General features: G+C 35.2%; 1 protein-coding gene and 2 pseudogenes across 1 annotated transcript; 1 reads left to right on the top strand and 2 right to left on the bottom strand.

Moving 5' to 3' along the window:
- Nucleotides 1-1332: 1332 nt before the first annotated feature.
- Nucleotides 1333-3396, bottom strand: LOC133036228 (uncharacterized). The gene is made up of 7 exons (XM_061112746.1): nucleotides 3325-3396; nucleotides 3055-3230; nucleotides 2537-2661; nucleotides 2239-2456; nucleotides 2087-2142; nucleotides 1607-1898; nucleotides 1333-1527 (listed from the first exon to the last, which is right to left on the bottom strand). The coding sequence occupies exons 1-7, from the start codon at nucleotides 3394-3396 to the stop codon at nucleotides 1333-1335; spliced, it is 1134 nt and encodes a 377-aa protein (XP_060968729.1).
- Nucleotides 3397-15595: 12199 nt separating this feature from the next.
- Nucleotides 15596-17130, bottom strand: LOC115710528 (putative pentatricopeptide repeat-containing protein At1g74400; annotated as a pseudogene).
- A 332-nt stretch (nucleotides 17131-17462) lies between these two features.
- LOC115710526 (pentatricopeptide repeat-containing protein At5g66520-like) lies at nucleotides 17463-21189 on the top strand (annotated as a pseudogene).
- The last annotated feature ends 946 nt before the right edge of the window (nucleotides 21190-22135 follow it).

Genomic DNA, 22135 nt, shown 5'->3' with positions numbered 1-22135 from the left:
TAATAGTTATTGATATATATTACATTAAATTATTTCCATATTAAGTAAAATATATGTAATAGATTCATTTTTATGTAATAGAATGTACTAATATGTCATTTATTATGATAACTTTTAAAACAAAATATAAACTGCCCAATTGATCATATGATATTATGAATAGGCCAAATTAATAGTGTTTATTAGTTCAGCTATATTTTATGATTTTATTATTTTTGTATATAAATGTATAAAAAAAATTTTGAGTTTATTGATTTCTATTAATTGAATTAATATTATATTATATGTATATAAATGTATTAAAATAAAAGTTTGTGTCTATTGATTTCCATTAGTATTAATATTATATTATTTTAATATTGATTTCCATTAGCATTAAATCAGTATATTAATTCACAATTATTATATAAAATAATAAGAGGTAAAGTTATGACAATCATATTTAATATACTATTATTGCATAAGAAAATAACAGCTAAGCATTTATGCTTAATTTGTGCTCTATTTTAATACTTTCTACTATTTCTATTTTCATGATTTTTTTTTCGCTCCTTTTATAAACTTTTCTCCTCTATTAATTATAATATAGCCTTTAAAATTTTTATGATTTTTTGTCTTCTATTGTATTCGATATTGATAATTTTTGAAACATTATTTGTTTTCTTTTTTAAATCGTTTTCATGCAAAATAGCTAAAGGATACCACTAAATTCTTATTATATGAAATAGTAATGGGTAAAGTTAACATTGAATCACATCTAAATAAAGTTTAAATAATATCATAGTAATAACTCATTATGTGTATTTTTTTTATCTCTTTGATTAGTACTTCTTATTACTAAAAAATATACAATAGCTATCTATATTATACAAATATAGACTGCCACAATATCATTGTGCTTAACAACAGATTTTTTAAATTTAATAGAAACATATTTGATTAATTTTATTAAAAAAAAATTTGATGAATGATTTTTCTAATTTTTAACTTATGATGTTAATTTATTTAGTAATTCTCATTTTTAATTTCTATAATTTAAATAGTAAAATATACTTATATTCAATATTCTATCTTAATTTCTGTCAAAAAAAAGAAAAGAAATATATACTAAATTTTTAAAACAAATACATAAATATTCAAATTGCATAGGACAAATAACACACTTAAACGATATATAATTAAAGTATTTCATCAAACCACACTTAAACATTACATAAATAAAAAAAATAACAAAACTCTCATCACACCACAAACACTACATCAAAATAAAATAAAATTTAAAACAAAGGACTCCGCAAGATGGATTGCAATAATACTAATTACACTATTTTTTCAATCGCTATAATTCATATTTTCATCGTCACTATCATCTTCAATAATTATGTTTTTTCTATTTTTTTTAAGAGAAATGCTATGATGATAATCTTCATCAGAGTCTTCTAAATCTTTTGCAGTAGTTATGTCTTTGAAATGTAACTCCTTTCGATTTTCATTCCCATTTTCTTCATTAGTATTATTATTTTTTTCCTGCACAAGAAAACTTATAGTAAATTCATTTGATTTCATATTTTGCACACAAATTAAACTTTATAAATGTCAACATTACCTTATTATCTTTTATTTTCTTCAACTCATCTTGCTCTTCTAATTTCTCATTTAGATTGAAAACCTTTGACACTGTAAAGTTCTCATGTCCATATTTCAAATTATTCGTATTCAACTTCAACTTGTAAACAAACTCTCTGCCACAAAGACTTAGAATTTCTGTTGGAACATCATTGGTTTTTTGTTTAAACAACTTGTTTGCTGCTGTGTTAAGTAAGTTCTCAGCTATATCATTAAATATCACCAAAGTTGTCTCTGCAGTCTTGTCCTCAACTTTTATATGTATTTTGTACCTATATTAAAATATTTTTTTACACAGTAAAAAAATCAATAATATAACTAATATCTTGGTGATGAAAAATTAGAATAATTTTCTTACTTCACAAGAGTATAGTCACACTTGTTTTTGCAAGTGGAACATTTATAAACACCATCTTCAAGTCCAAGTTTTCTAAAATATTTTTGGCAGGAGATATAGTACCATCCAAATGTGTTGTCTATTTCTGTTATTTTTACCCTCACAGTAAGAAAATATTCCTACAATTAAAGTTTTTTATTTATTAAAATTATAAATATTTCAACAAAAATACATGAGGAAGGGATGTCAAAATTATTTATATTATTAAATATCACCTTAAGTTGAGGATTCCAATCAGTCTTTAAGAGTTCTTCAATGCTCATCCTGTTAAGGAACATCTCTTCCTCAGGTGAAATTTTATTCACAGTCGACTTCTCTATGACTTCAACACCATTGGAGATGGTAGAAAATTTTTCTACTAATGATGCTACATAATCTGTTTTCAGATTTATGTATATTTTGCTGGCAGTTGTCGTAGAGTAACTAACTTTACCTATTTAGAGTAAATCTAAGTCAGCAAAAATATATTATAATTTAAAATATTATATAGTGTGATATTTTAAAAAAAATTACCTTTAAAATTTTTAATAGTTGTTGAAGTTACAATCACAATCACAGGGCCATTATTCTTCTTGTATAATTTTGGTTCGAACATCTTCCCCAAATCTCCCCACAAAGTAATCTTTGATGTCACCGAACTATACATAAAAAATATAAATAAATAAAGTATATAATCAAACATAATATAATATGGTTATAGGTTAAACAAATAATATTAAACGTATACTACGAAATACGTCATTAATTATTTTAAACTTACTAATTTGTTAGAATGGTGATATCTCTTTTTTTTAGCCACCTCCAACAGTTTCGAAATCACCCACACCACGTGGACACCCAACAACATCTTAGAAAATATAACATTATTATATATTAGTGTATAAATATATTAAATTCAAATACTTCAATAACAAATTTTTTTTAAAAAAATACCTAAGAGTATTTCATTATTATTAACACGCAAATCAATTAAATTTGGAGTAATAAATTGAAATCCATTAATTGGAATCTGAATCGTTTCTTCTTCTAACTTCATGAGAGAAGTTCCAACCACAAAAATAATCCTATACTCATTGGAAAGTGGTCTATATTCCCCTGTGCTTTTGACAACCTTGAAACCCTTGACACTATACAAGGAGCCTTCATTCAGTAGGTTCTTAAACCTAGGAACTAAAGTTTTTGTGATGGTGGCATGGATTAGATTTTCCTATAACAATAAACATTATTCAATAAGTATAATGTAATTGGCTGAAAAAATAATAAAAAAAAATAAAAAGTTTGTAAATTAATATTAAAATTACTTGCTCATCAATAAAAATCAAGTTGAGGTGAATCAATTCTCCATTTTTCTTAGTGTTAAGAGATTCCCACATTCGACATACCCTAATCCTTATCATCCAAATCTTCGATTCATTGTTTAAGTCACTAAGAAAAGAGTACTCCATGAAGCATACTATACACAATCCAAATAAGATTTGTTTTTTTTCTATTTTTGTAAAATATTTAGTTGGTATCAATTGGAGGACAATATAGCAATCCTTAAATAGTTGATAGTATGAAAAACTGTACATTTATAGTATTAATGAAAATAATTATTGGTAGAATAATTAAGAATGTATTTCAAAAGACATTGAAGACATTAATAATTATGATTTTATTTAATTTTTTTTTAGTTAATTATTATGAGTGCGTTCATTATTTTATTTATATATGTTATTACTTTGGCAGAAATGATCTTTTAGCCTATTCAAGTAGATATATGTATCTAGTTTGGTAATTTAATTGTCATTAGTGATTTGATTTGCATGTGAAACTTTTTATTGGCTTAATATATAGAAAAATATAGTTAAACACATATTAAATATTGAAAGAAAATCACGCTTTCTCAAAAAAAAAAAAATTGAAAGAAATTATAGTAGTGTTATTGTGATTATGTGGAACCGTTGAATTCCATATTTACAATGAATAAATAATTAATAATACACTTAATTAATAAATATTGAAAACAATAAAATAATAAATTGATTAAATTAAAATAAATGCTTTCATACCAGTGTTATTGTCATTATGTGGAACCGTTGAATTCCATATTACAATGAATAAATAATTGATATTACATCTAATTAATTTTTTTTTTTAAAATTGAATACAATAGAATACATAGAAATGTATTCTTTCTATATATAACACATATGATTACACACATTGAAATCAATAAATACAAAAAACAATAATATTAAGCTTTTAAAACAAAATTTAAACTGCCCAATTCATCATACGAATTTATGAATAGGCCAAATAAATAGTCTTTATTAATTCAAGTATATTTTATGGTTTATTATTTTTGTATATAAATGTATAAAAAAGAAAAGTTTGAGTCTATTGATTTCTATTAATTGTATTAATATTAAATTATATATATATATAAATGTATTAAAAGAAAAGTTTGTGTCTGTTGATTTCTATTTGCTGTACTAATATTATATTATTTTAATATTGATTCCCATTAGCATTAATTCAGTATTTACTAATTCACAATTATTTTATAAAATAATAAGAGGTAAAGTTATGACAATCTATATAAATATTAAAAATACTATTTTAGGGGTTAAACCCAAAATTTATTTCAGAACAAAGCCAAAACATTTTTAATACAATCACATATCAATGAAAATTTCAATAAATAAAATCTTTATGCAGTTTTAATGCCAATACTAATTTTAAATTATTTTAATGAATAGACCTGTAATATACATTTTCTCCTTCTTTTCTTTGTTCGGGTTTGCTCATTGTTTATTTTTTTTTATTGGCAAACTGTATACTTCTCTAAGAAGCAAAATACTACCATTTATTCATTATTATTTTTTTAACATATACATTTTCAAAATCAGACAAGTAGAAATGAAATTTAAATCACAATTACAAATCAGACAATCAAAATCCAAAAAATAAAATCAGACATAGAAATTAAAATTAAATCATAAATAGAGATTAGACAATAAGAAACACACATTTCACCAAATGAAGAATAAAAAGTGGGAAAAACAAAAGGGGATAGAGATTATAATTTCTCACTATTTTCTGTTGGGTGTTTGTTTCTCACTATTTTCTGTTGGGTGTTTGATCTGGTCATCTTGATTTTCCTCATGCGAAAGATTGTGCTCTTCTTCTTCTTCTCAATCTTTGGTTGCCAAACGTCTTCTTTAATTTCTTTGTCTTGGGGTTGGCAAACATCTTCTTCTTCTTGGTCTTTGGTTGCCAAAGATCTTTACTTGAAATTGACCTGAAGCCTTAGATCATAGAGAAGAGGAAATAGAGAAGAGAGAATAATAGGAAAGAGGAAGCAAGGATAAGGAAGAGAAGAGAAGAAAAGGATGGGCGGCAATTAGGTTAGGAGAGACTGAAAAAATGGAATTTGAATAAATTAGTATGTTTTTAAAATAAATAAATATTAATACACAAATAATATATTTTTAGCTAGAAATTAGGAAAACTTAAGAAAATTAGATTCCTAACATGGTAACTTGCCACATCACCATCTCTAACAACATCATTATATATATAGATAATCACTACAAAACATACATTAGTCTCACCGGTTTGAGGTCTCTAGGGCTCTTATACATTTCATTTGATATCTAGCTTACAAATGGGGCAAGAACCATGTCTGACGTGTGACCACATTGAGGTAGACTCCTTGTCATGTCTCCAACTTCAAGATCATGAAAAAAAAAAAAGATTAATCAATACAATTAATAATTTAATACATTTGAACATGGAAAAAGAGATTTTATTTTCCTTATAATTAATAAATCCATAAGCAACTCATGAACGTGATTTGTTACTCAGCTAATTCATCTTATAGTTCTTCCTTCTAATGTAGAAAATTGAAAAAAAAAATTGCTCATATATAGCAAGGCAATTTTCCTTTTATAAGGGTATCAGAAATTTCAGCAAAACACATAACCCAAATGGTCTAATCATCAAAAATTCACAACAAATCAATGACAAAATACTTAAATGTCTATTAAGAAAATAATGAGAAAAACAAAGGGAAAAAGTTGGAACTACCAAGAGAAAAGAAAGAAAGTAGAACCCAAGTAATTCCAAACACTAATAAGCGGGTAATACATTGAAGAAAGCTTTCGTCTTCGAATGTTGCAGTCTCCATAACCAGACCAAAAATCTACTACTGGTGTGTAAAGCCCGCTTAGTTAATTTGGAAATTAGCAGTTAATTATGATTAATTATGGAAATTATTTATAGCTATTTAAATAATTTATTATACTGTTATTTATGGAATTCAGAAATGCATTGTTATGTCATTCAGTAGTTTTCATATTTTGCATTTCCGGTGCCCGGTATTTTGGAACCCGGCGTTTGGCTCAGTAGAAATCACAACTTAGTATGTTAGTAGTTTGGGACGGTTTATTAGACATTGGGAATGTCGGGAATGGCCGGGAATTTAGAATTTCCCAAAAATACCCCGTTAGTGTGATTTATGTGGCTTTGGTGTGGAGGGGCAAAATGGTCTTTTTGCCCCATTAGTATTTTGTCTTTTAGTGAGTTTAGTAATTGAAAAATAAATGTTTATTTATGCTTTATTTGGCTGAAATGAATTGTTATATGTTAAGTGGCTTTAATTCATTTTCACAAAAATCAACACTTAGAAAAAAATAAAGAAAATTTTCAAGGAAACACTCTCTTTTTCTTCTCTCTTTTTCGGCTGGATTGCATAGAATTCAAGGGCTGGTTTTCATCAATTTTCAAAGCTAGATTCAGCATAAATTTGTGAACTCTTGATTGTGGTATGTGTTTCTTAATTTTCTTCCTTTATTTTCTTGGAAAAATATGATGAAAATAGTTGATGCATGCATGATTGTTGTGATACTTGCTGCTGTGTTTTGTTGTTGTTCTCTTTGGTTTAATCTTGCTATTTTAAGTGGTTTAGAGTTAGCGTATGCATGATAGTTGCTTGGATTCAAGTTTTGAAGTTTTTAGCTCAAGAACATGAATTTTTGAAGAAATGTGTGAATCTGTAAATTGCTTGCTGTAGTTAGTAGATTTCATTTTCAGAGGCTATATTATGCTTGTTTAAGAGGATTTGAGTTGGTTTGAATGCATGTTAGGTGATTTTACTCAAGTTTGAGTTTAGAACTCAAAGCTTGAGCTTTAATGGCACTTTTCGTTTCTGTGCTTTCTGGGTGGTTTTGAAGCTTTAGAAATGTTCTAGGGGAGGTATAGAACAGGTCTGGAAGGTTTCATGTGATTTGGGGTTGATTTGTGCAAGATATGATTTTTTGTTGTTGCTGCCTGCGAGGAACCGGAATTCCGGTTGTGCATCCCATTCGGATGAGGGTTCGAATTTTCCCGTAACCGGAATTCCCGGGGCAACCGGTCTACCGGTTGGGGAAAATTCAGGGACCCTAGTTTTCCTCGTTTTTATGTTTTAGGGGGTATTGCCATGCTTTTTATCGATAGGGAAACTTTTAGTTCCTAGTTTAAGTCCCCGGGAAGTGATTTAGCGTGTCACTTATAGTGTTGTGATTTTTATGGTTTAGGAGCCTGTAATCCGCCGCGATTAAAGTTCCGATCGGGTTGACCGCACACCCGAATTCGAATCCGTAAGATTAGTATAACAAAGATGCATATGTAGATTACATGTTTAGCGAGCATGTAGGAAGCCTGTTAGATTACATTAGTTATGTATGTTGGCTTCGAACCATCCAACCCTGTCACGTCGGTACAGCCGGAGTATGACCAAGAATGGAGTATGACCGGCTCGACCGATCAGCCGACACTTGGTTGGTGGTTCCGTACTATTGACGTATCCCGTCCGCACAGTGGAGTATGACCAAGAATGAGTATGACCGGCTCGACCGATCGGTAGATATAGTTACACGTCGGCATGTGACAGCAGAGTATGACCAAGAATGAGTATGACCGGCTCGACCGATCAGCCGTTACGTGTCAATAGTACCGTCCCTATGAACGTTCGTAACTCGCACCGTGTTGGACACGGCAAGTGGCTCGCACCGTGTTGGACACGGCAGTAGCGGGACTCAGTATCGTGTTGGACACGGCAGTTAGGGTTGTGATCAGGGGTTTGGGCGTCTGATCATGACCGGGATTTATGTATGAGTATTATTATGCTTTTCTTACTGAGTCTGTCGACTCACAGTTCTACGTTTATGTGTAGGTAAAGGCAAGGCTAAAGCTGATGGACCGTGAGCGAGCTTGTGAAGATTGTACATGTCGGGGCGGTTAGGCCTGGAGCGTACGATCATCGGGACAGCGAGGCTAATTTTGTAACTGGTCGCTAGGCGACATTTATTTTGAGTATCAGTTAAACAGTTAAACCTTTTTTGTAAATGATTTTATAATCGGGATCCCGAGTCTTATGTTATATTATTTTATAAGTTTAATTAAAAAGCAAAAATTTTAATTAATCACGTTTTTCCATAAACCTCGTTGATTAGCAACAAGTTGCACATCATGTTTAAAAATCACGTAATACGCCTATGTTAGTTAGGGTGTTACAATTTGGTATCAGAGCCGCCAGGTTGTCTTCCGAAGATCGTCACGACATGTACAATCATCATCAGCAGTTAGCTCGTTTCACGGTTCAGTAAGCCTTTACTGCTTTAGTAGTTTATTTTATTCAGTTATGAAAAAGAAAAGCCTGTTAGGAAGCATGTTAGTAGCCTGATAGTAGAATAGGCGCATGTTTCGTTTTTAATTTCCAAATTAAGCGGCATTAGTAAGCTCTTGATGATCGTGACCTGAATTGCCAACTCGGGATTTCGAGGCGGTTCAGACTAGATGGACGCCAGACGAAATATTAGGAGTCAGGGCATCTCAGTCGGGTCAGATCAAGGTTGAGGAGCTCAGTTCCCCTCAAGTGTTATGGGCCGAGGTAGAGGTCCCAGGGGCAGGGCTCGCGGTCGGTGTGATGTTAACTCGCCGCAGGCTGCCCAAGTCAATCAGGAAGCCCAGAATTGGGAAGTTAGGTTTGCTGAAATGCAAGCCAGAATAGAGGAGCAAGATAATGAGATTCAGAGATTGAGGCAGCAGGGTGCTTCTGCAGAGCCGGTGCCAGAAGTTCCAGTGGCACCCGCCCCTGCTGCTCAGGCCGAGATAGTGGTGGCGGCCAGTAGATTGGAACCTCTATATGAACTGTTCCGGAAGCAAGCACCTCCGGTCTTTCTGGGAGGTCCAGATGTGGCGTAGGCCGAACAGTGGCTAACGGTGATCACCAAAATTTTGAATTTTATGGGTGTCACCGGGAGCGACAGAGTGGTGTGTGCCACCTTCCAGTTTCAAGAAGACGCTCTGGTCTGGTGGGACATGGTGTCTCAGATCCATGACGTCATCACTATGACCTGGGAAAGGTTCTAGGAACTCTTCAGCGCTAAATATTGTAACGAGGCGGTCAGAAGCGCCAAGAGGAAAGAGTTCGCCCACCTGACCCAGCGAGAGAATATGAGCATGACGGAATATACTACTCAGTTCAACCGGTTGGCGAGGTTAGCCTCGGGATTGGTGCCAACCGATTTCAATAAGAAAGAAAAATATCTGGGTGGACTTAATGTGAAGATCGAGTATGACCTTATGATCACTACCGACGATAAGATCATCTATGCTGAGATGGTGGAGAAAGCACTGTGAGCTGAGGGCGCAATTAGATGTATGTGGAATCAGTTAGGACTCCAGTATGTGGCGGGGCTCCTACCCCTCCTGCGTCAGGGTTCAGCAGGGGAGGTAGTGGTTCGGCCATGGACTAGAGGGGGAAATCATCCACTGCATCTGGTGGCTCAGGGCAGAACAAGAGGTTCCGGGGGAACCAGAATCAAGGTAGTCGTCGGGGTAGTGTTGAGACCCGTTATTCCTACTGGAGTGTCTCATTAGTAAGAGGCATCCTCCGAATGAGTGCTTGGGTCAAGGTTGTTTTGTGTGACCGCCAGAATCTTTAGTAAATTAGATAGACCGTGTGATAATTATGAATCAGGGTTTGGAACCCTATTACTTGGCGGAGAGTTGGTTATCTCCAACAGATGGATTAGGTCTATGCCGATCAGGATAGATGGTAGGAAGCTAAGTGCTGATCTGATAGAGATGAATTTAGTAGAGTTCGATATTATTTTAGGAATGGATTTCCTATCTAAATATTCGGCGAGCATTGACTGTAAAAGAAAGATGGTGATCTTCCAACCGGAAAGTGAAGAACCATTTGTGTTTGTTGGTTTAGTTCAGGGATCCCGGATCCCGGTGATTTCGGCCATGTCAGTTAGAGATTTATTGCACGGCGGTTGTTTAGGGTTTCTGGCCGTGGTGGTGGACACCACTCGGCCAGATACCATTCGGCCAGAGGACATCAAAGTGGTTCGGGAATTTTTGGATGTTTTACCCGAAGAACTTCCAGGGTTACCACCTCAGCGGGAGATTGACTTCGTGATAGACTTGGCACCAGGGGTGGAACCGGTTTCCAAAGCCCCATATAGAATGGCTCCAGCTGAACTTAAGGAATTAAAGATTCAGCTCCAAGGGTTGCTTGACATAGGGTTCATTCGGCCCAGTGTGTCACCCTGGGGAGCCCCGGTTTTATTCGTCAAGAAGAAAGATGGATCTATGAGGATGTGCATCGACTACAGGGAATTGAACAAGCTGGCGGTGAAGAATAAATATCCATTACCTAGGATCGATGATTTATTCGATCAGCTTCAGGGGAAGATAGTCTTTTCTAAGATTGATCTCCGTTCGGGTTATCATCAGTTGAGAATCCGAGAGGAGGACATTCCGAAGACGGCTTTCCGCACTAGGTATGGACATTACGAATTTCTGGTTATGTCATTCGGACTAACCAATGCTCCTGCAGCATTCATGGACCTGATGAATAGAGTATTCAAGGATTTCCTCGATATCTGTGTGATTGTGTTTATCGACGACATCCTCGTGTACTCTTAATCGGAAGAGGAGCATGAGTTACATCTTCAGATGGTACTGCAACGGCTTCGAGAACATAAGCTTTATGCCAAGTTCAAGAAATGTGAGTTCTGGCTATCTCAGGTGTCCTTCCTAGGGCACATTGTGAGCAAAGATGGGATCAAGGTAGATCCCGGTTCGTTGAAGGGTTCTCTAAAATTTCAATGCTCCTAACCGAACTTACAAAGAAAAATCAGCGGTTTATCTGGTCAAATAAGTGCGAAGCTAGTTTTCAGGAGCTAAAAAAGAGGTTGATCACCGCTCCAGTGCTAGCTTTGCCTTCAGACAAGGAGAAGTTCGTAGTTTATTGTGACGCATCCAAACAGGGTTTGGGGTGTGTATTGATGCAAGCCGATCGAGTTATCGCTTATGCCTCCCGTCAGTTAAAGGATTATGAGCAGCGATACCCGACTCATGATCTGGAGTTGGCCGCGGTGGCTTTCGCATTAAAGATTTGGCGGCATTATCTTTACGGGGAAAAGTGTGAAATCTATACCGACCATAAAAGTCTCAAGTATTTCTTTACTCAGAAGGCTTTGAATATGAGACAAAGGCGTTGGTTGGAATTAGTGAAAGATTACGATTGTGAGATCCTCTATCACCCCGGAAAGGCCAATGTAGTGGCCGATGCCCTGAGCAGAAAGGGTCCCGGGCAAGTAGCTAGTATGGTTCAGATCTCACCTCAGCTAGCAGAGGATATGGTTAGATCCAGCATGGAGTTTGTGGTAGGTCAGCTTCATAACTTAACGCTGCAATCTGACCTGTTGGAAAGAATAAAAGTCGCTCAGATGACGGATCCAGATTTAGTAAAGATCAGAGATCAGGTATTGGCTGGTCAAGCCAAGGACTTTTCAGTGTCAGACAGTGGGATGCTTTTGTATAAAGCTAGGGTTTGTGTTCCAAATAGTGTGGAACTTAGGAATGAGATCTTTGAGGAGGCTCATTCTACCCCGTATTCTCTGCATCCCGGCACCACTAAGATGTACCAAGATTTGAAACCGTACTTCTGGTGGAGCGGTATGAAGAAGAATTTGGTAGAATTCGTATCGAGATGCCTCACTTGTCAGCAGATTAAGGCTGAACATCAGAGACCAGCAGGGTTGTTGCAGCCTCTAACCCTACCAGAATGGAAATGGAAAGATATCACGATGGATTTTGTGGTCGGGTTACCTAGGACCACGGGTTTGCATGATTCCATCTGGGTAGTGGTGGATTGATTTACGAAATCTGCTCATTTTCTGCCGGTTAGAACAACATTTACAGTGGATCAGTTGGCAGAGTTGTATGTCAGAGAGATAGTGAGACTTCACGGGGTACCGAAGTCTATAGTTTCGGACAGGGATCCGAAGTTCACCTCCAAATTTCGGCAGAGTTTGCAGCGAGCAATGGGTACAAGGCTGAAATTTAGTACAGCATTCCATCCTCAGACAGATGGTCAGTCCGAAAGGACAATTCAGATATTGGAGGACATGTTGAGAGCCTGTGTTATGGACTTTGAAGGCTCATGGAATAAGTATCTACCGTTGATAGAATTTTCTTACAACAACAGTTATCAGAGTACGATAGGGATGGCTCCCTATGAACTGTTATACGGTAGGAAGTGTAGATCTCCCATCCACTGGGATGAGACAGGGGAGAGGAAATACTTAGGTCCAGAGTCAGTGCAGCGAACCAATGAGGCAATAGAGAAGATAAAAGCTAGAATGCTTGCCTCACAGAGCAGACAGAAGAGTTACGCAGATCCGAAACGCAGAGATGTTGAGTTCCAAGTAGGGGACCATGTGTTCTTACGGGTATCTCCGATGAAGGGGATCAAACATTTCGGGAAAAGAGGCAAGTTATGCCCTAGATTTACAGGACCTTTCGAGATTCTCGAGAAGATAGGTCAAGTGGCATATCGGTTAGCATTGCCTCCAGCCTTATCAGTAGTTCACAACGTATTCCACGTCTCGATGTTGAGAAAATACGTTTCAGATCCCTCTCATATACTCAGTGATGAGAGCCTTGAGCTACACCCAGACATGACTTATGAGGAACAGCCAGTGCAGATCCTGGATAGAAAGGATAAAGTCCTTCGAAATAAGACCTTAGCATTGGTCAAGGTTCTCTGGAGAAACAGCAAGGTGGAGGAAGCCACCTCGGAGCTAGAGTCAGATATGAGAGCTCAATATCCAGAGTTATTCAGGTTAGATTTCGGGGACGAAATCCTTTTAAGGGGGGATAGTTGTAAAGCCCGCTTAGTTAATTTGGAAATTAGCAGTTAATTATGATTAATTATGGAAATTATTTATAGCTATTTAAATAATTTATTATACTGTTATTTATGGAATTCAGAAATGCATTGTTATGTCATTCAGTAGTTTTCATATTTTGCATTTCCAGTGCCCGGTATTTTGGAACCCGGCGTTTGGCTCAGTAGAAATCACAACTTAGTATGTTAGTAGTTTGGGACGGTTTATTAGACATTGGGAATGTCAGGAATGGCCGGGAATTTAGAATTTCCTAAAAATACCCCGTTAGTGTGATTTATGTGGCTTTGGTGTGGAGGGGCAAAATGGTCTTTTTGCCCCATTAGTATTTTGTCTTTTAGTGAGTTTAGTAATTGAAAAATAAATGTTTATTTATGCTTTATTTGGCTGAAATGAATTGTTATATGTTAAGTGGCTTTAATTTATTTTCACAAAAATCAACACTTAGAAAAAAATAAAGAAAATTTTTAAGGAAACACTCTCTTTTTCTTCTCTCTTTTTCGGCTGGATTGCATGGAATTCTAGGGCTGGTTTTCATCAATTTTCAAAGCTAGATTCAACATAAATTTGTGAACTCTTGATTGTGGTATGTGTTTCTTAATTTTCTTCCTTTATTTTCTTGGAAAAATATGATGAAAATAGTTGATGCATGCATGATTGTTGTGATACTTGCTGCTGTGTTTTGTTGTTGTTCTCTATGGTTTAATCTTGCTATTTTAAGTGGTTTAGAGTTAGTGTATGCATGATAGTTGCTTGGATTGAAGTTTTGAAGTTTTTAGCTCAAGAACATGAATTTTTGAAGAAATGTGTGAATCTGTAAATTGCTTGCTGTAGTTAGTAGATTTCATTTTCGGAGGCTATATTATGCTTGTTTAAGAGGATTTGAGTTGGTTTGAATGCATGTTAGGTGATTTTACTCAAGTTTGAGTTTAGAACTCAAAGCTTGAGCTTTAATGGCACTTTTCGTTTCTGTGCTTTCTGGGTGGTTTTGAAGCTTTAGAAATGTTCTAGGGGAGGTATAGAACAGGTCTGGAAGGTTTCATGTGATTTGGGGTTGATTTGTGCAAGATATGATTTTTTGTTGTTGCTGCCTGCAAGGAACCGGAATTCCGGTTGTGCATCCGGAATTCCGGATGAGGGTTCTGAATTTTCCCAGAACCGGAATTCCGGTTGGGCAACCGGTCTACCGGTTGGGGAAAATTCAGGGACCCTAGTTTTCCTCGTTTTTATGTTTTAGGGGGTATTGCCATGCTTTTTATCGATAGGGAAACTTTTAGTTCCTAGTTTAAGTCCCCGGGAAGTGATTTAGCGTGTCACTTATAGTGTTGTGATTTTTATGGTTTAGGAGCCTGTAATCCGCCGCGATTAAAGTTCCAAATAAGTTGGCCAAGCACACCTGAATTCGGAATCCAGGTAAGATTAGTATAACAGTATGCATATGTAGATTACATGTTTAGCGAGCATGTAGGAAGCCTGTTAGATTACATTAGTTATGTATGTTGGCTTCGAACCATCCAACCCTGTCACGTCGGTACAGGCTGGAGTATGACCAAGAAGCGGAGTATGACCGGCTCGACCGATCAGCCGACACTTGGTTGGTGGTTCCGTACTATTGACGTATCCCGTCGGCAGACAGCCGGAGTATGACCAAGAATGAGTATGACCGGCTCGACCGATCGTGGATATAGTAACACGTCAGTACAGGCCGGAGTATGACCAAGAATGGAGTATGACCGGCTCGACCGATCAGCCGTTACGTGTCAATAGTACCGTCCCTATGAACGTTCAGAACTCAGTACCGTGTTGGACACGGCAGTAATGGCTCAGTACCGTGTTGGACACGGCAGTAGCGGGACTCAGTATCGTGTTGGACACAGCAGTTAGGGTTGTGATCAGGGGTATGGGCGTCTGATCATGACCGGGATTTATGTATGAGTATTATTATGCTTTTCTTACTGAGTCTGTCGACTCACAGTTCTACGTTTATGTGTAGGTAAAGGCAAGGCTAAAGCTGATGGACCGTGAGCGAGCTTGTGAAGATTGTACATGTCGGGGCAGTTAGGCCTGGAGCGTACGATCATCGGGACAGCGAGGTTAATTTTGTAACTGGTCGCTAGGCGACATTTATTTTGTGTATCAGTTAAACAGTTAAACCTTTTTTGTAAATGATTTTATAATCGGGATCCCAATTCTTTTGTTATATTATTTTATAAGTTTAATTAAAAAGCAAAAATTTTAATTAATCACATTTTTCCATAAACCTCGTTGATTAGCAACGAGCTGCATAGCATGTTTAAAAATCACGTAATACGCCTATGTTAGTTAGGGTGTTACATGGTGCATCCAATTTTTATGCAGAGAAAAACCTAAGATCATTATCGAACTATGTATTACTTTTGAATAAAGAAAATTTACAACACTTCTTACTTTACATCACCCATTTTCCCCAATGTTTCTAGCAATCTTCTAGGCATGAAATCTTGAGAGAATATCCATAAGAACCCTTCATGCACACAACCAAACTCTCAAGGACCTTGTATATTTCAGACCTTAGAGGATGATCATCATCTGTAGCCACAAATTCACTAATCCCACTTCCACTCACCTCAATTGAGCTGCAACCAGGTGCCCTTCTCTGCTTTATTTGTTCTCTAACACTCATTTTTTTGTCCCACATTCCTTTGGTTGCATAAATATTGGACAAAGAAACACTATCTCCAACATGAGCAGGCTCCAGTTCCATCAACTTTTGCCTAATTTGTGTGCCAAGTTCAACATTTCCATCGATGCCACATGCACTTAGTAGTGTCCTCCAAACCACCGGATTTGTGCATATGGGCATCTTTGACACAAAATCAAATGCTTCTTTGACGAGATTGGCTCGACAAAGAAGGTCCACCATGCATCCAAAGTGAGGATCTCTTGGTTTTAAACCGTAATCCTCCATCATGCTTCTAAAATGATGCTTTCCTTGTTCTACCAAACTGGCATGGCTACATGACATTAGGACTCCTATGAAAGTAACATCATTAGGAACAATCATAGAACTTTTAGAGTATTTTCTTGCTTCTTTCATCTTTGTAAAGAGATTGAGAGCTTCATTTGCTTGTTCGTGTAATGCGTGTCCAGCAATCATGGACGTCCAAGTCGTCACATCCTTTTCTTGGAGGCTGTCGAACAATCTCCGTGCAGCTTTGACATCCCCACACTTTGCATACACGTTGATGAGAGCATTTCTCAAGCATAAATCTGTATACAAGCCCTTTTGGTGACGAACACAAGCCTGGATCCATTCTCTAGTTTCTAGTTCTCCAAGATCAGCACATGTCGAGAGAGCAACGGTTACAGTAACTTCATCGGGTTTGAAATTCTCCATCTACATCTGCCTGAATAGTTGAAGAGCCTTGTTAGGCTTGTCATTATCAACATAAGCAGAAATCAAGGCTGTCCAGCATACTATATTTTTTGATTGCATTTCATCATATACTTGGTGTGCGTCCACAAGATTACATGCTGAAGAATACACATTGAGAAGAGATGTTTGAAGATGAATGTTGGGTTCAAACTCAAATTTTATGACAAGGGAATGAAACTGTTTTCCTTCAATTGAGGAAGACTTTTGGGTGCAAGCCTTGAGAACAAACAAAAAAGAATAGCTATCAATTGTTGAGAGGTTTTTTCTCAAGAGCTCTTTAAACAATAAAAGAACTTTTGTGGGATACAGGGATTTAAGATAACTGTTGAGTTTTTGGTTTGCTTTTGGTGGTTTAAGGTGAGTATGGAGCTGGGTTATAGGAAGATGATAAAAGGCAAATAGGTTTGTTATTTCCATTTTTTGGACACAAGGAAACTTATTTAGGAATCTCATCATCTATGGCAATACGACCAACCAAATGACTAGAAAAATAAAATTCCAAAGTCATTGTCAATCTAGATAACACATTCACATAAGAAAGTGAAAATTAACCCACACCCACTTTTTTGGTGGGGATTTTCACTCAACCACCGACAAATAGAAAAGAGAAAATTGATTTTAAGAGGTTCCACGATAAAATAAGAATAAGAAAAGAAGCTTTTATTTATTTAATTTTTTTTTTGTTGAATATGGCTTTTCTGTTCACTCTTTCACCTTTTCAAATACAACAATGAGATACAGAGATAGTTGACTGAGTTTCCAAAGCATTCAAATGTTAGTTCAAGTAAATGATATGGCCAAAGTATTTAGACATTCACATCCACAAAATCTATTCAATCTACTTGAGAGTTGTAACTCCATTAGAAAACTTAAACAGATTCATAATCAGTTACTCGTTAATGGGTTTACCCAAAAAAATTTCCTTATTATTAAGCTACTATTTTACTACGTTTATTCTGGTTATCTTGAGCTTGCCTTAACTGTTTTTGAAAATGTTGGGAAGCCAAGCACTGCTCTTTGGAACCAAATAATCAGAGGACATGGTCGAAGTAAAACCCCTAGAAAATTAGTTGAATTATACAATCGAATGGTGGAGACGGAAGTTAAGCCAGAGGGGTATACATATTCGTTTCTTCTTAATGCATGTGTGAAGTCGAGAATGTTTAGAGAAGGGGAACAAGTTCACGGGAGAGTTTTCGCAAATGGGTACTGCTCTAATATATTGGTTCAAACAAATTTGGTGAACTTTTATGCGGTTGGCGAAGGAGCTAATCGTGTTGAAAATGCACGCCAAGTGTTTGATGATATGCATGAGAGGAATGTTGTGAGCTGGAATTCCTTGCTTAAGGGTTATGTGAAGTGTGACGATATTGATAGAGAAAGGAGAGTTTTCGATGAAATGCCGGAGAGAAATGTTGTCTCATGGACGACCATGGTGGCTGGGGTGTGCCCAAAATGGGAAATCTAGAGAAGCTTTGTCTATGTTTCAATGGATGAGGAGATCACATATGGGGTTGGACCAAGTGGCACTAGTGTCAGCATTATCGGCTTGTGTTGTGTTAGGTGATTTGGAATTGGGGAGATGGATCCACTGGTACATTAGAAAAGCATCGTGTGTGAAAAACTAGCCATTGTTGGTTTCCTTGAATAATGCTCTTATTCACATGTATGCCAGTTGTGGTGTGATCAATGAAGCATATGAAGAGTTCATAAAGATGCCAAAAAGAAAAACTGTTTCATGGACAACAATCATCAATGGTTTTGCAAAACTGGGCCGTGGGGAAGAAGCTCTCCATGTCTTGTGGACAATGTTAAGCTCGAGAATGAGTGAAGAAAGTCCTGATGAGATTAATTTCATTGGTGCGCTTTGTGCTTGCAGCCATGGTGGACTAGTCCAAGATGGTCGCCATATTTTCAAATTCATGATTCAAACTTTGGGAATCAAGCCAAGTATTGAGCATTATGGGTGCATGGTTGATCTCCTTAGTCGTGCTGGCTTCCTCGATGAAGCAGTGAGGCTTATTGAGACTATACCAATGAAGCTAAATGATGTTATTGTTGGAATTATTTTACCAGGATCTAGATTTACTACCATGTATGTTAATTTTTAAAACAATGTAAATAAATACATATAAAGTTTAAGAAACCTTACAGTGGGTGCAGCGAAATTAAATGACTCATTCCACTTAGATCTCTAACCCTTGTATCCTTTCTGTAGCAGAGTATCACCAAGATCTGAGCCCGAAACTCCTTCCTTGTGTTTGGATTCTTCACAGTCTTAAATACTATGATTGAGGACCAACTAAATGTGTGTGGGCACTTACTCAATCACTAATGGCTGAATTTATTTTGTGAAGAAAGGCTTAGTGTTTCGAAAATTCAAGAGGAAGAAGAAGAAGGAAGAGGTCTCATCAGAAAGCTAGGCTTTTAGATTTGGAGGCATTAGTTTGGATGAAGAGACCATACCTTTTATACTATCTTCAATAGGGTTAGGGTTGAATTATTTAGAATAAAAAAATGATAAAAATAGAGCAAAATAAGCACCTTATGGCCGGCCACTTAATGGGCCCCACATTGGTTTGGGCTTTGTCATTTTTCTCAACTATTTTATCTATTTTTCATAAATACCACTTTTTGCACTTTCAACCCTATAAATGTCAAAACTATTTATTTAATAATTAAAATAACTATCAAATAAAATTATCATTTATAATATTTATTAATTAGACTCCGTAAAGTCTCTTAATTAACAAATAAACCCTAAAACACTATTTCTTCACAATCAAGCCATATCTTAGTGAAAAATTCATAAACTAGACATAGTCTAATTTTAGAATTATAATTGATTAATTAATATCAATTAACTGAGTCTTACAAGAAGTTTGTCTCAACTAGTATGGGACCATGGGCCTATATAACCGAGCTTCTAATAAGCAGCTCTAGAATTTACCAAGTAAATTCACTAACTTATTAATTCCTCATTGCATCCACCATAGAACTTGGAATCGCACTCTCAGTTACATAGTATGCTCTATATGTTTCACGATATAGATACACTATTAATTATCCATTGTTATAATCCCAATAATCAATGATCCTCTATAGATGATCTACATTGCATAGGGATAAAATTACCGTTACACCATTTCAATGTATTTTATCCTTAAAATACTTGGCCACCTATAAATGATATTTTAGTGAACTAATATAAACACTAAAATGAGATCTCAATCATTTTTCTCTATTCAGCCAAGCTCGAAGGAAATCATCGTTTCACTTCTAAATACCTATAGAAGCTATAGATTCTATATCTATGTTTAGCGCTCCCACTCAATTGTACTATCATGTTCCCAAAATGTACGTATCACCCTGACCAAAATTAGGCTTAACTAACAAATTAAAGAACACGGATAACACTCTTGAGATCGAACCTAATCATGTCAGGATTAAGATCATTTGATCTTGGATCAACTAGGTGATATTGAATTGAATAGATATTACAGTAAATTTATTATATCAAATCCAAGTTCAATATCGGTCCCTTCCAATGTATATTCCATACATCCGATATTGGTAAACTTTGCCAATGCCCTGGAAAGGACATAGCACTTATCTAAGGTGTAAGTATACCTATCGCTGATTATCATGCCAGTCTAAATCCAGTGAACTGACAAATCAGGGAATTAAACTTTTGAACATTTAATCATGATTATATTCCACTGTGTTGGCAACACTATAATCAAGAACAAATACATATGTTCTGGACTTAATAGAATTTATACACATAATCATGAAATAAATCATGTGAACCATGCAACATAAATGATTTCTGATCTTTATTAATTAGTAAATTTGATTATATTAAAATGGCTTTTATTTAGGGCACAAAACCCAACAGTTATTTGGAGTGCTCTTTTAGGTGGTTGGAGACTTCACAAAAATGCAGAGCTTGCATCCAATATTGCTAAGAAACTATCAGTGGAGCTCAATTCTGACCAATCTACAAGTTATCTTGTTCTGCTGTCTAATGTGTATGCAGCTGCTGAAAGGTGGCTAGATGTTGCTTTTGTGAGACAAAAGATGGTTCAGATGGGTGTGAAAAAGCCTCCAGGTCGAAGTTGAATTCACATTGATGGCATTATTCATGATTTTGTTGTTGGGGACATGACTCATAGGCATGCTTCTTCTATCTATAAAATGCTTGATGAGATCTACAAAATGGACTCATCATATATTTTTTGTATGGTGATCAATATTGAGGTATAAAATAAAGAAAGCAAATAAACAAAGGAAAAATCAAATCTGATGTGCTTCTACATATTATGTACTTTTGAAATCTTAAATTAATAAAATAGTATAAATATAATAATCCATCTAGTTTCTCCAAAGAATTTTTTAAAAATATACACCTATTAAAAGAATAATGTATACATAAACTTAAAAATATCAAACTTACATTTCGGCTATTAACTTTTATTGGCCTAATTCATTCTTGTGTGCAGATACAAATTATACAGTAGTTTCTATTACCACTCGTTTGGAAACACTATGATCTTTCTATTTCTTAAAGATTAATGTAAACAAGCTAGTGTTTCTTCATTTCATATATTAATTTTTTTTTTTGCAGTATAAAGTTTTGGTATCGAAACTTTAGCAATCAAGCTACCTCTACTATCACAAACCCACACCCTAAGTTTTGGTCCTTTCCTAAACAATGGGATTTTGTATATTTTTCTCTTTCTCCATACGAAGAACTCTACTCAGTTGTTCAATTAAAAAAAAAAACCCTTTACTACTAGATACTTAATTTATAAAGAGAATTGATTTTAGGAGTCATTAGTTTCTTTAAATTTGGTTTTTATCTTCACTATACATGTAAAACCATTTTTATTTCTCATTCTTTAATTAGTAAACAAACATTGTGATTTTATTTTTATTTTTGTAGTAATTAGTAAACATGATAAAGGTGTACATGTTTAAGAAAAAACAAAAAACATTTTCGGATATATTTGCTTTATTGCATCCCTTGATGTTGTACGTGACTCCCACACAATATGTAAAACATGATATGTAAAACCCCAAACTTGCATGATATGTTCTTGAGGTTTTGTCCAAAAACTTGCTTCATCCACATCACTCCTCTTATATTCATCAATTTACTCCATCGAGGTGAACAGAAATTGAACCTTCACAATTGCTTTGTAGACAAGTTGAGTCATTTTTCTTATTGATGGGTCCAAAATTAACTAAACTGGTGATATTACCCCTTCTCGAGGACATTATTTTTTTAATAAAAATTATTAATTTCTTTCTTTAGGAGATTTTCATATACAATGTAATAACTTGCTTGTCTGTCCTTGAAACATGGAGAAATATAGAATCCTCCTCAACTATTAAACTCGTTTGTAAATTAATGAAAGCATCTCTTTTCTGTGTAATCTTTTATTGTATCTTTATTTTTGATAC

The sequence above is a fragment of the Cannabis sativa genome, chromosome 3, assembly GCF_029168945.1.
Source record: "Cannabis sativa cultivar Pink pepper isolate KNU-18-1 chromosome 3, ASM2916894v1, whole genome shotgun sequence".
NCBI lineage: Eukaryota > Viridiplantae > Streptophyta > Magnoliopsida > Rosales > Cannabaceae > Cannabis > Cannabis sativa.
Note: the sequence above shows the minus strand (reverse complement) of the source record. Positions and strands in the feature narration are given on the sequence as shown.

What these genes read in the sequence shown, in the direction of transcription:
- LOC133036228 (XM_061112746.1), bottom strand. Translation starts at nt 3,396, where the DNA reads ATGTGGGAATCTCTTAACACTAAGAAAAATGGAGAATTGATTCACCTC. An exon ending in TGATTTTTATTGATGAGCAA is followed by an intron (nt 3,231 to 3,324) that starts GTAATTTTAATA and finishes TTATTGTTATAG; the next exon opens with GAAAATCTAATCCATGCCAC. An exon ending in ATTGGAATCCTCAACTTAAG is followed by an intron (nt 2,143 to 2,238) that starts GTGATATTTAAT and finishes CTTTAATTGTAG; the next exon opens with GAATATTTTCTTACTGTGAG.